This window comes from Corvus brachyrhynchos, unplaced genomic scaffold (assembly GCF_000691975.1).
Source record: "Corvus brachyrhynchos isolate BGI_N302 unplaced genomic scaffold, ASM69197v1 scaffold544, whole genome shotgun sequence".
NCBI classification, from domain to species: Eukaryota; Metazoa; Chordata; class Aves; order Passeriformes; family Corvidae; genus Corvus; species Corvus brachyrhynchos.
The window spans coordinates 3101885-3115362 of record NW_008238325.1 but is presented as its reverse complement, the minus strand read 5'-3'; the positions used below and the strand labels follow the sequence as shown (position 1 = coordinate 3115362).

Sequence of the window (13478 nt, the reverse complement as noted above, 5' to 3'; positions counted from 1 at the left end):
CATTTCTGCTGATACTTCCTTTAAATATTCCCTCAAGGAAAAAATAAAAATTGTTAGTATCCGCATCACCTGAGCCATAGCTGCAGCGGGTAAAGGAGCTTGCAGTCTCAGAAGGGAATCCCAAGAAAGCTTTTCCATTATTAAATATGCAATCAGGGTATTTTCTGGAGATTATTATCAGAGAGCAAAAATTGCAGTTGTATTCCTAACATTTAGTGTGGGATGTTAAAAGAAGGGCGTGCTGTGCTTCCCCGAAAACTGGTGTTGTGGGGAAGAGCCTGGTGGTGACCACACAGAAATGGGCTCACTCCTGTTTACCTCTGTGCAGGTCTGAAAAACCCAGGTGTACTGTCACGATCCAACACACTTGTCAGAGGATCCAAGTCTTCTAGAAATACCCTGTATTTTCAGAATGCAGAATTTTGGGAGTGATTTTTCCAAGGCAGGATTGGTCAGTTTCTTTTGTCTGAGTTTTCCATAATTCTGTAAGTGTTCACACAAAGTGCCTTGTGCTTTGTGGGGAATAAAGCCATGGTGCGTAGCTGGGAATGCTTCTGCCCTGTGGGAAGGTGCCTGGGGACAGGTACATGTTCCTGCTCCCCTGAAGGCAAGGGGAAAAATCCTCCCAGTCCGACTCCTGATCACCAGACCGTGCTGAGCCTCGTGCTGCACCTGATGAGGTGTCACAGGAGGCTGAGCACAGCAAGGTCAGGCACATCCTGCTCCCAGCCAGAGTGGGTGGCATTTCTTCATTTCTGACAGTGAAAGTGAGCCGTACAGAGTAGGAAACAAATCCATGTATTAAACACAAAAAAAACCAATGGAGAGGCTGCATGAGGTTAAAAGATTTACTGGTGCAAGGGGAGAGCAAAGCAAATGTGTGTGTGCTTGCTGCCATGCTTCAAATAAGAGTGAAAAGTTTGTGTGGCAGCTGCTGCAGGCACGGTGCTGTCTGAGTGGTCGGGGGGGCTGGCGCTGAGCTCCGCCGGGCGCTGCCTGACACTGCTGAGCCCCGAGTGGGGCAGAGCAGCACGTGAGAGTGGCTGGGACGCCGAGGGACACAGCTGGCCCTCTGCCCCTCACTCTGCTGGCCTCGAGGGCCTCTGCTGAGGGTCATGCTGGGGAGCCTCAGGAGCATTTCTCCTAAGTTTTAGTGCAGCAGGATTGTGTTAATCCCCCAGTGTGCTGGTGCAGCCCATGGGGACACTGCAACACCCACTGCCGCCTCTGAATTTACTCACTTAAAATATTCCTTTTGTAATGATTTGGAAGAGGGTTCAGAAAAGGTTCAGGGAGATTAAAATCTGCCTTGAACTCTGCTGACTGCAGTTAGCAGGATCCAGTGACAAGGTAATTAGGAGCTGCTCGCTGCAGGGTCAGGGGGATGAATGCTGCCCGTGTTCTGGTGAGATCTGTGACGGTGGTTTCCAGCCTGCCGTTTCCAGCTCCTGGGCGCTCTGTGGACCATTTGTAAAGGTCCATGGAGTAAAAGTGAGGCGAGAAACCCTGCTCCCAGACAGACAAGTCTGCATTTCTTTTGGGAAAGTCGCTAAGGTCTGTAAATTAAAAAAGATTGAAGGTTAAAGGTGCCCTGGGCTCCAGAGCTACATGCAAACGAGGAGGATGTGTTTTCATAGTATCTGGTGATAGCTAAGCATAAGCACCATTTACCTGGGGCTGCGGTATATTCTGGTAGTCTTTAACTCTGAGTAAATAGCTTTCCTTAAAGACCATCTCCTAGGTGGATAGAAATGCTAGTCTCAGTGGGGAAGCAGCGAAGGCTCCTTGTTTCCTGGGAGCCAGAGGACATTGCATTAGATCACAGGAATGATTTTTTATAGCTTTAAAGCATTTGGGTGTATGAAGTACATTAAGTGGTTGGGGTGTACAACACGTACTGCCAGGCTTTGGATCTCATCCAGAGAGTTGTGGATCAGCCTAAACCCCAGCGCTGAAATAAGGACATTGAGTTTAATCTGGATTTCAGAATCAGGTTGGTTAACTGCTCCTCTGATTCCAGGCACACATGTGGTAGTTCCATGTTACTCATTTAGCAGTAATTGGCTCTTTTACATTGTGCTCATGGAAGATCTCATTTTCCAGGTATCTGGTAAATGTGTCAGCATGCCCCATGTCCTCAGGGGTAACAACATCTAACATGGGGTTAGTGTTGAGAGAAAAACTGACTTAATTATAAGTGTCCCAGGCCTTTACCTGCCAGTGCACACAGGGGTGAAATGCTTTCGGGGGCTTGGGGGTGCTGAAATGAGTTGGTTTAGGTGTTAAAGGAGAGAACTGGAGGTCATTTTCCCAAAACCACCCCTAGGGCTGAGAGCTGCCTTCCCCGAGTGAAGGTTGCTGGGTGCCAGACTGGTGGGAGATGTCCCACGTGTCCTTTCAGCCGGTCCAGCCCAGGCTGTGCTGGTCCCTGTGCAGGTCTGGCCACTGCTGACTGGGATATCCAGTGCCAGCTTTGGTCCCCATGGCAGGGACGGGGCAGCCCTCTGGCACTGGGGATGTCCAGGGTGCACCCACGGGTGGAAGAGCCACCAGCATATCCAGCTGTGTACAGATGTGCATCCACACTGTAAAACACTGCTGCAGTTAAAAGCACAGCGACTACAACTCTCCATAAGCACTGATCCCTGCTGCCACCTTTTCTGCTAATGAACTGTCTGGTTTTTACTGAAGTATCCAAGTCCTTGTTTGCTCTAGGAAGCTTCTTTCCCCTGTAACAAGACTTCCTCAGGCAGCACATGTTTTTTCCCTGTCTTATCTGCAGTTATTGTGCTCTTGGCTCTGTAGATGAACTTTCTTTTCCATGCATTGCAGTCGTGGTCTCCACAATCTCCGTAAATGCTTTCCTTAACCATGGTGTGTTGCCTGAAGATACCCACAAAACTTTAGGTATTTTTCTTTGACCAGGTCTGTCTTCCTCTGCAGGATCAGATGTCAGCTGAATAACTATGAAAATGAGTTTTAAGATGGTTGGAGTGTCAGCAGGAGAGACAGACTGGGAGGGGAGCAGCAGCAAACTGTTTGTCCCACCCTTTAGGGGAGACAAAAATTATCCTACAAATTAGATCTCTGGCAGATTGTTTAACAAGGATAATCTTAACTTTCTGAGCAAAATTGCAGTGTAAGGTCAAGCTGTATTGAATCAATTTGTTTCCTGATAAAAACCGTTTCTTACTCAAACTAAGTTTGTCTTTTGCCTTGTCATTGTTCTTGTTTGGATTTATTTCAAAGATGAATAAGTAAAGAAAAAAAATGTAATTTTAGGAATCTCTGGTTTTTTTCAGAAAAGAATTTAATTGTCCTTTTTAGTTGGGTTCTTTAATTTTTGGTTTTGCTATCCCTTTAGTGAAAGTACGGGCTTGGTGTTACAACTTTAAAGAAGTTCCCCAGCAGAGGGGTCTGTGTTCCCCAGGATGGGTCTGTGTTCCCCACCTGAGGGGTCTGTGTTCCCCACCTGAGGGGTCTGTGTTCCCCAGGATGGGTCTGTGTTCCCCAGCAGAGGGGTCTGTGTTCCCCAGGAGGGGTCTGTGTTCCCCAGCAGAGGGGTCTCTCTCCCCTGATTCCTCTGCCCACACTCTGGGGCTGAGCACCCGTGTGAGCGGTGCCTTTGCTCCCGCTGGCCTTTGGCTTTAGAGGTTTTTCAAGCAGCTGGGGGCTTTGGGGCTAGTTCTCAGCAGTCACCCCTGTGCTTTGCTGGCCCCAGGGAGGTCCACCAGGGTCTGGGTGTGCATCGTGCACAGAGCTGTTGTTTATTGTTTCTGGTTGTCGATGGTTGTCGCACTGCTGAGCATCCTTTGATCCACGTTAAACTGGTGCATGAAATTTGTTTGCCACATTTGAATTCAGTGAAAAATTTACAAACGAGTCAGTTCTGGTTTTCCTGTTAGGTTTGCACAATCACAACGAAAATGCATCCTGTGGAGGAGGCTTCCCTCAAAGATGCTGGATTCCAGGTGTAGTGAAGCACAGAGAGGTGCTGGTTCCCTTCATGGAGCAGGAGCATGTCCCCAAGAGGAGGAACATGCTGTACTTCCAGAACAACTCATGGTCACTCATCTTCAGGAGCTTTAAAAAGAAACTGTGTTTCAGAGTTGTGCTGGGTTAACAAATGGCCCAGCAAAGCCGAGCCAGCAGTAGATAGAGGAACTGTCCGGCAGCTCTGGGCAGCATGTGACAGCCCTTCTCCCTCAGCCTGCAGCCTGCCTGTGTCTGCTTTAGCCCATGGCATAAGGAGCAAAGATGCAGCTTCTAATCCTACTGTGCCAATTCTCTTCTTCAGGGTCGATGTTCAAGGGAAAACTGCAAATATCTTCACCCACCACCCCACTTAAAAACGCAGCTGGAGATCAATGGCCGCAATAACCTGATTCAGCAGAAGAACATGGCCATGCTGGCCCAGCAGATGCAGCTCGCCAATGCCATGATGCCCGGAGCCCCGCTGCAGCCCGTGGTATGTGCACCCCAGGGTTCCCTCAGGGAGCTGAGGGCAGGCAGCAGAGGCTTCCACACCAGGGAAATCCCACAAAGGTCGGGAATGGGGAGAGGAATCAGCTGCAGTGAAATGCTCCTCTGTATGTCTTTGTGTTGCTTAATTCTGCCTTGCCTGAAGTAATATTTTTATTTAATTTCAGTAGTCTTGGGTTAATTTAATTTATCTTCTGCAACTTATTTCTCAAAGCTTGGAAAGCGAGTGATCTCTGTGAGATTTTTGTTTCCTTTGCAGTATCATGTGCTCTAGGAAACTCCTGGCTTTGAGAAGATTCCCTTGAGTGAAGGGATGTTTTCCCTCACTCAAGGGAACTTTCCCAGAGAGTTGCTTGCTGGAATTGAGCTTTGGTTTAGGGGGAGTTAGGCTCAGCTTGACCGTGGCTGTGCATCAGTCAGTATGAGCCCAGCAGGGAGCTGGGGTGGCTCTGTGCCCCGGCCCAGCAGTGGCTGTAGGACAGGGGGGTGTCCCCACTTAGGCCTGTGCAGCACATTGCGATGTGCCTGTGAGCTTCAGAGCAACACCAGGTGGCTCTGATAACATGCTGTTATTCTGCAGTGGTCAAAAGGCTGCAGGGTATTTGTATTGGTGTAAAATAAGCTCAATAGAAACTATATGGAGTAGTCTTTTATTTGGTGTACACAGACACACAGGTGTCTGTTTGAGTGTACTGGGCTGAAATCAAACATCAATATCTTATGTTACACACTAACAGACTGGTTATTTTAAAGTTCATTATTACATAGCTGATAACACAGTAATGGAAAGTGAATTTAATTAATAGTGTATTTAAGAGTAATATTTAATTTCCTGTAATATTTGCCAGGTTGTTTTTCACTCACATGGATGAAGAATCATAAGCATTACAGAAATTACACCCCTTTACATAGCTCTCAAGTCTGTTTTCTCCAGTAATCCCTGCAGGGTTTTGTTCATTATTTCCAATGTGTCTTGCTTCCAAACAATTCAGTCATTTCCTCAGGAATACAAAAACATGTGCTGTTCTGTGCTGTCTGCCTTAAATTGATATGAAACAGAGAAGGAGTTGTGTTAATTCTGTAGTTGTTTTTCCCTCTAAAAATTAGTTGGGGAAAAAAACCTAAATGCCTAGAGTAACTGCTTTATTTAGATAGTGAAAGACAAACACTCCTGGCTGAATTTTATTTGGCAGTTACACTGCATTTGGGGGCAGGAGAGTTGTTTAATCCTTGCTGCAGTGTAGCAGCTCTGTGTTGGGTTTTCACAGCATTATTTCAGCTCTACACCCAGTTACCTTCACACCACAAGGGCACTTGACTCTTTTTTGAAAACATGCAAACAAACAAAAAATCATATTTGCATGTGCTCTTTCTTCCACTGGTTTAATGTTTTACCCTAACTAAAGCATCTCCCTGATGCAGTGAGTGTCTGAGTATCTGCATGGCCAGCCTGTTGAATTCTGTAAAATTGAAGGATTGTGGCTATGTGAAACTCCGAGTTCCTGAGTCAGCTGTAGCTGCACCAGGGTCAGAAAAGCTTTGCCTGTGCCTGAAGTCAAGTGTGGTTGATGCTTTGTCAGGGCTCTCAGATGCCTTTTCCCTAAGAGCCAGCATTGTACCTGCTGTGGCCATGTCCCCGTGGTAGGCCTGGATTCTGTGTGACCCCACAGAGTGTCTGCCATTCATTATGGCATTGCTGGAGTGCAGATCCGCCGGGAGTTTGCTACAGGAGCTGCCACATGCTGTGAGCGTGCAAGGGAGCTGGAGGAGGAGAACCAGCCAAGGCTGGTGGGGTTGCTTGTCCCGTGCTCTTGCTCACGTGCAGCAACTGCACAGGTGTTCCCCATGTCCCACAAACACAACAAATGCTCCTTCCCAGTTAGCAGCAGAAACTCACCTTGTTCAGCTCAAGGGGATGGCCACAGAGTTGTTATGGTGACAGCACAGCAAGCACAAATGTTAAGTGTCTGTTCCCTGTCTCCGATTGCAGCCAATGTTTTCTGTTGCACCGAGCTTAGCCACCAACGCATCAGCCGCCTTCAACCCCTACCTGGGGCCCGTCTCTCCAGGCCTGGTCCCCGCTGAGATCCTGCCCACGGCCCCGATGCTGGTGACAGGAAACCCCGGGGTCCCAGTTCCTGCCGCTGCTGCTGCTGCTGCCCAGAAGCTGATGAGGACAGACAGGCTGGAGGTAGGAGCTGGGTGATGTAACTTACTCTCACAAGTGCTATCATTTATTTTGTCTTCTAGGTATGAAATACTTTTCTTGTGAAAGCAAATAATGCAGGTTTCACTTGGGCTGGTAATGTCATATCTTGATGACGGGTAAGAACGAGGAGTGACTGTACAGTAAGTTCAGCCTGGCATTCTGCTTCTGACCCTCCCTTGCAGAAAGAAATGGGAATATTTAGGAATGATCATGGTGGCAGCAAGAGTGCCACGAAGCTGTTAGTGTGTGCCCAGAAGGTGTTAACATGGTGGGGGCACAGGCACTGAGCGCTTGGGAGAGGTGCAGCGCTTCAGCTGCCGGAGTGCAGGATGACTCGGCCTCTCTGGCTCTGACAGACGGTGCCCACGCTCCCCTGCCGGCCTCCCGCACCTGGCTTATCACCCTCGCTACAACCCTGACAAGTGTTGGTGCTCTTGAGCTGCTGCTCTCCCTTGCTCCAAATCTTTCTTATCTGAAAGGCCTGACAGTGTTTTCGGCACCTTATCGGTGCTGCATGGGCGGGGAGCCAGGGACGTGCGCCGACTGCCACGAGCTCGGGGCACAGCCCATGAGCACAGCCCATGGGCACAGCCTGAGAGAGAGCAGAGCCCGTGGGCACAGCCTGAGAGCACAGCCTGAGAGCACAGCCTGTGAGCATGGATCACAGCCTGAGAGCAGAGCCTGTGAGCAGAGCCTGCGGGCACAGCCTGAAAGCAGAACCTGTGAGCAGAGCCTGCGGGCACAGCCTGAGAGCACAGCCTGAGAGCATGGGTCACAGCCTGAGAGCAGAGCCTGCGGGCACAGCCTGGGAGGGCAGCGAGCATGGATCACAGCCTGAGAGCAGGCCTAGCCTGTGAGCAGAGCCTGCGGGCACAGCCTGAAAGCAGAACCTGTGAGCAGAGCCTGCGGGCACAGCCTGAGAGCATGGATCACAGCCTGAGAGCAGAGCCTGTGAGCAGAGCCTGTGGGCACAGCCTGTGGGTACAGCCTGAGAGCATGGATCACAGCCTGAGAGCAGAGCCTGTGAGCAGAGCCTGTGGGCACAGCCTGCGGGCACAGCCTGTGGGCACAGCCTGAGAGCAGAGCCTGAGAGCAGAGCCTGCGGGCACAGCCTGAGAGACAGCCTGGGAGCATGGATCACAGCCTGAGAGCAGAGCCCGTGGGTACAGCCACAAGCACAGATCGCAGCCCATGGGCACAGCCTGAGTGCAGGTGCTTGGCAGCCCTGCTTGGGTCTGGTGGTTAGAAGGCAGCGATGGGGGAGGCTGGGCAGCCAGGCTGCCCTGCTGTCACCCTGGTGTGTGCTGGACATGGCAGGGCGTGAGGGCACAAGGCCGCTGCCCCCTGCGCGGCTGCTGGTGCTCTCCCTTCTGGCAGCGGGTCTGGTCACTGAGCTCAGGGAGCACGCTGGGAGGAGCAAGAAGGATCTTTGTTTTATGCAGCTCACTGTATTTGTAACTGTTCTTTCTGCCTGTGCATCTGCACTAACAGGATTAACTCTCCTTACAAGGGAAATTAATTCCTTTTCCTTAGCTGCATCCCTGGCTGAGGAGCTGCTGCTCAGAAGGGGTGAGCTGGGAGCAGTGTGGAGGGTCATCTGGCAGCCAGTGTTTCCCACTGCTACGGTCACTATTCTCACAGCCCACATCACCACAGGTCACCCTCCTGTGGGATCACATCATTTCCCTTTTTAGAGATGTTTTCCCTGGGGGAAGCGTTCCCCAAAGCACGCTCAGGTTACAGGGGAGGCAGCTGTGCCGAGGTCTGAGCTGGCACACAGGTGGCTGGTTGGAATCACCCAGGGATGTTTTTCCCTTGAGGACTCTGTTTCGTACACCTGCCAGAGGTGGATTAAAACCAAAATGCAATTAGGTAAATTCATAAATAAATCACAGTGGATTTGGAAATGAGTATGGAGAGGAGAATGCCAATGATGGGAACCCTTTGGGTTGTGCTGCCAAGATCAGCTGCTGTGATTGTGCTTCCAGCCCTGCAGTGCCCATGGGCTGGTCAGGCTGGGACATGAGGGCTCAAAAACATCCTGGTCATAAGCAGGATGTACCCATTGTCCCCAAGCACCCAGGGAAGCAGGAGCACCCCTTTGTGTGCACCTCCAGGGCAACCCCAGTGCTGGCTGCAGGCTGTGACCACTGCACAGGGAGCTAATGATGTCTGGGACTTCAGCGTACAGGATTTGGCCCTCTGGACGCTGCATTCTCTTGATATTGCTCTTCAGAGAAGTGATGCACTGCTGAGCCAAACTCCTCTGAATGAGGGGGAGATGCTAGAGTAGCACTCTCGGGGTCACAATACTGTTTTCCCTTTTGCAAATGCAGTTTAAACAGTGAAACATGTAGGTGAGAAGATAATTTGCAAATGCTTTCCAGTGCAGTGGTCATTTGATCTGGAGTATCCAAATTTAATATCCAAACACTAAACAAGCACGTCATTTTTATGAACAGCAAAACATTTGAATGTACTTTATAGGTTACAGAAATGCAGAACGAATTCTGGAGATTCTGCATGATCTGGCTATTACTTCCCAGAGGAGCCAGCAGTGTCTACCTGCTCTTCCAGGGAGCTGCTGCTGTGGGATTGCCATTTATTATGGCATGATCAGAGCTTTATAAGGCTCCGCTCACTCTCCCTTGGAATGAACTGTCCTGGAGAAAAATAACCACAATGATGTTAGCATCTAATCTTGGAGTATGATTGGTTCTGCTTAGAATTTTAAATATTTATTTTCAAGAGTTATGTACACTGGCAGGAATTGAGTCAGCACACGTTCTGGGATACAGACCCAGGCTGTTCCCAAGCTGAAAGCTCTCAGTAGGCACACCTGGGGTTTTCAGGCAAACAGGCAGGCACCACAGATCTGTCGGGCAGTGCTGTGTCTCCTGAATTAATGTGAGTCTTGGTAAATTAAAGTTGGTGACTGCTGCTAGCAGTGGGATTGCTTTCATCTGGATTTCATACCGACAGCATGCGGGTGTTGGTTGTCCAGTGCTTTCAGCCACTCCTGTAAGGAATCTGCATCTCAGGATGAAAATGTCATGGCTTGAGGCTTTTCCACAGCTTTCCTCACACTCCTCCCCTTCAGGAAATATCTTGAACAAAGTGTGGTTCTTCAGTGAACTGGAAAAGAAGCAAGAAGGACAGGGAAGTGAGAGAGAAAGGAATTGCTTAACACTTTATCAAAAACAGCTGTTTCTGTTGGAATGCCATCATTTTCTATTAGAAGTGTTCCAAAGTCAGCAGTGACCACAGCCAAGCTGCTGTTTCCTGCTTGGTTCTTATATGCCATTTTTTGCCAGAAAGAAGCAACTTAGAAGTTCTTGGAGCTGGTCAGCTCTGGGTGATTAGGACTGTGACCAGTGAGGCCGTGTGTTCGAATGCTCTGAGTGTCCTGGATAGCAACACATCCATTTCCATTGGTTGTCTCAGATGCCAAGGAAGAGCCAGGAGGTGGGATGTGCTCTGGGAAGGGAAGGGTAGGGCTGGCCCTCCAGCCAAACTCTGCACAGTGCTGGGGTGAGGGAGAGTGACTCGGCCAAGGCTGGGAAGTGGCTGTGTCCCCACCCAGGTTGCACCTTGAGTCGCAGCGGGGCCATCACAGCAAACTCAGCCCAAAGCCCAAGCAAGGGAATACAGTGAGTCAGTGACACTGCAGCCCTCACGCAGCATTTTACAGCAGGCTGGAAATGTACCCATGCCTCTTCTGTTTATGTTTCCTAACAAATTGAGTTGAAAAATACGGTACTAATTACAGGGCTATTAATAAATAACTGAATAAAGCTCTCCAGATCTGTAAGACTAGACAGCACATCATGCTTTTGTGCCTCTCTTTACTGAAGGAGATGAGTGATATATTGCAGCATGACCATGGCAAAAAGTAACCCCATTTCAAAGCTTGCTTTTAAATAAAGAAGAGTTGGAAGTGTTCTTGGTTGTTACCCTCACAGTGGTTGAAAAGACTGCTGGTCACACCAATTAGAAGGACCAGCAGTCCAGGGTTGTGTCTGGCTGCTCTGAGCCCTTGTCCCAAGATCTGTTCAGGAGCACTGGTGGAAACCTTCTTCACCTTAGTGCAGTTACTGTGTGACAGCTCAGAAAACTTACCTGGACATGCCAAAGGTTATCTCTATCTGCCTATTGCAGTGTTCTGGTCATTCTTCTTTGGTTTTTAACTGGGACAAAATTAGTTCTTCTGTGGATGTACTCTCTCTCTATATATATAGATGCTTTTATGTATACTTGCACTTATATGGGTTTGTACATATCATTTCTATGTTATTAATGGAGTAGTTCTTGCTTACACATGGAGTGGTCTTGAGACCTTGGTTTAGTGGACCACCAATACAAGACAAGGAGCAAAGACAGTCAGCTGCCTTTGGTTCATCCTTTTCTTCATCTTTGGAAGAAAAGGGTTCAGTTTACAGCTAGAACTGCAAATAATCAAAGGAAACTATACATTTCTGTCCATGTGGGAGGCCTTTGTTTGGGTAGAGGACACTGGTTCATGACCCAGGAAGTGTTCCTAGATAATGAAAGAGAACCTTCTTCCCTAGCCCTCTCTGTGTCGTGCTGGTTGGCATGTGTCACTGCAGGGGACTGGGCCAGGGAAGGGATCTGGCTGCAGGATTACCTGGCAGGCCGGTGGTTATTTTCCAGCTGAGGAATTTGCCTGAGCTGTTTCTGGCATGCTGCAGAATCCGTTCTGCAAGCCCTGAGCACGAGAGGCACAGGATGAGCAGGGGCTGGGCCCAGCTCATGGGGCTCTGCTGCAAATACACACCCAGAGTCGGTCACCATATGGAACAAGCCTATTAACAGGATCATGCAGGAATGACCCTGGACAAATGTTTTCACACCTGACCTGGTCCTGGTCCTGCAGCTGGGTCAGTTCATAACTGTAGAGGATGGGCAGGTGGCACTGGAAGTGGCACGAGGGTTAAACAGCAGCCAGAGGACTGGTGCAAAGGGAAACCAGACCACCACCAAATTTGGGTTATTGAAGGGATCGGAGCCAAGGTCCTTGAGGAAATACTGATGATCCAAGCTCACAGGCACCCACCTTGAACAGGACATTCCATCTACTAAAGGGTTTTATTTTTATGCTGACCCGGTTGCTTTTGTCCCTTCATTTCCTATGGCCTTTGGAAAACTGGAATGCTAAGTGTGTTTTGTTGGCAATCTGGGGAGAGCTGACCGTGACAGGAGCCCACATCAGTCTGTCAGACACAGGGCTTGCATGTGTGGAGAGGGGGCCGGTGTGTGTCACACTGGTGACAGAGCCCGTGTCTGCAGTGCTGGAGTGGCCGGGACCTGGGCTTCTGTGCAGGCTCGGGGACGGCTGGAGCCCACGGGACACCGCAGGGGCTGTCACCCAGGCAGCTGCAGCGTCTGACCCCTCCAGCTCTGTCTGGCTGCTGGCGTGTGACAGTGGGAGCAGGGGCCGCTCCGGCTGTGGCCGCTGCTGTTCCCCACCTCCCGTGGTTGCTCGGGGGGATGGCTGGGCAGCACAGGGGCTGTGCCACCACTGTGGGCTGCGGGTTGCTGTTCCCTGGCAGGCACCTGGATCATGGGGGCACATGGACACAGAGTGCCCGCCCAGTAGGGCTCTGTGGGGGCGATCACACACTGCCCACTCACTGTAATGAGCACATCGAGTGTGGTGACTCAGCACAGCCAGGTCACAGCCGGGCATGGCCGAGCACCTTGGGGTGCTTGGGTGGTGCCTGAGAGCCGCTGTGGTACATTTCAGGAGACAGAAACAGCCCCCATGGGTGGCTAAGTGGAGCCAGAATGATACCTCCTGTGTGCTTGGCTTTGATCACGGTGGGGTTTCATGCTCCTTGACATCAGAATTGGCTCTGGAGAACCCAGTCTCTGCTGCCAGGTCCCTGAGCCCTCCACCCCACTGCAGTGCACCACCTGGGCCAGGCCCCCATCCTCATGGTGCTCTCGCAGGCTTTCAGAAAGCTTGTCTCTGCTCCAAGCCGTGCCTGCAACACCCATCACCAAAACTAAGTGACTTTCTTTTCTGTGTCACAGGTATGTCGAGAGTACCAGCGCGGGAACTGCAACAGGGGAGAGAACGACTGCCGGTTCGCTCACCCCGCCGACAGCGCCATGATCGACACCAACGACAACACAGTCACCGTCTGCATGGATTACATCAAAGGGAGATGCTCCCGGGAAAAGTGCAAATATTTTCACCCTCCTGCACACCTGCAAGCCAAGATCAAGGCTGCCCAGTACCAGGTTAACCAAGCTGCAGCTGCCCAAGCAGCAGCGACTGCAGCTGCCATGGTGAGTGTGGGAACACTTCTGGACGTAGACATATGTTGAGGAGAGGCAGTGGTGGATGCGTGTTTGTCCTTGCTAAGGAGGGTGCGTGTGCTTGGGGACCCTGGTCACTACACAGTGCAGTGAGCTTTCTCAGCATGTGATGCCAGATTTGCTCTGAAGTAGTTCCAGACCACTGAGGTGTTTGACTAATTTTGCCTGCTGATGTACAGAGTGCCTGTGTGTACCTCTGTGTGTGCATACATGTGTGCGTGTCTGTATGTGTGGGCTACATGTGTATCTGGTTGGCTGTATGTCTGTGTGTGGCAGATGTGTATCTATCCAGCTGCACAGATAGATAAATCCATATTTAGTTTCTGTAAGTCCATGTCTGTAGAGGTGTAGTTTGAAGTGGATCTGACCGTGTTACTGCTGTCCCCATCCTGTGTCCCCGCGGGCTGGCGGTGGCTCTCCCGCGCGCTAGTGCAGGCCCGTAGCT

General features: G+C 50.3%; 1 protein-coding gene across 9 annotated transcripts in view; it reads left to right on the top strand.

Annotated features, from left to right (window-relative positions):
• The window catches only part of MBNL1 (muscleblind like splicing regulator 1), an 80682-nt gene that overhangs the window by 52439 nt on the left and 14765 nt on the right, over positions 1-13478 (top strand). For all 9 annotated transcript variants that reach the window (XM_017734386.1, XM_017734384.1, XM_017734382.1 and 6 more), the window contains exons 2-4: positions 4298-4468; positions 6473-6673; positions 12746-13003. In XM_017734386.1, coding sequence (XP_017589875.1) covers positions 4400-4468; positions 6473-6673; positions 12746-13003 — 528 coding nt within the window. In that variant the 5' untranslated portion in view covers positions 4298-4399. The remainder of the gene's footprint in view (positions 1-4297; positions 4469-6472; positions 6674-12745; positions 13004-13478) is intronic.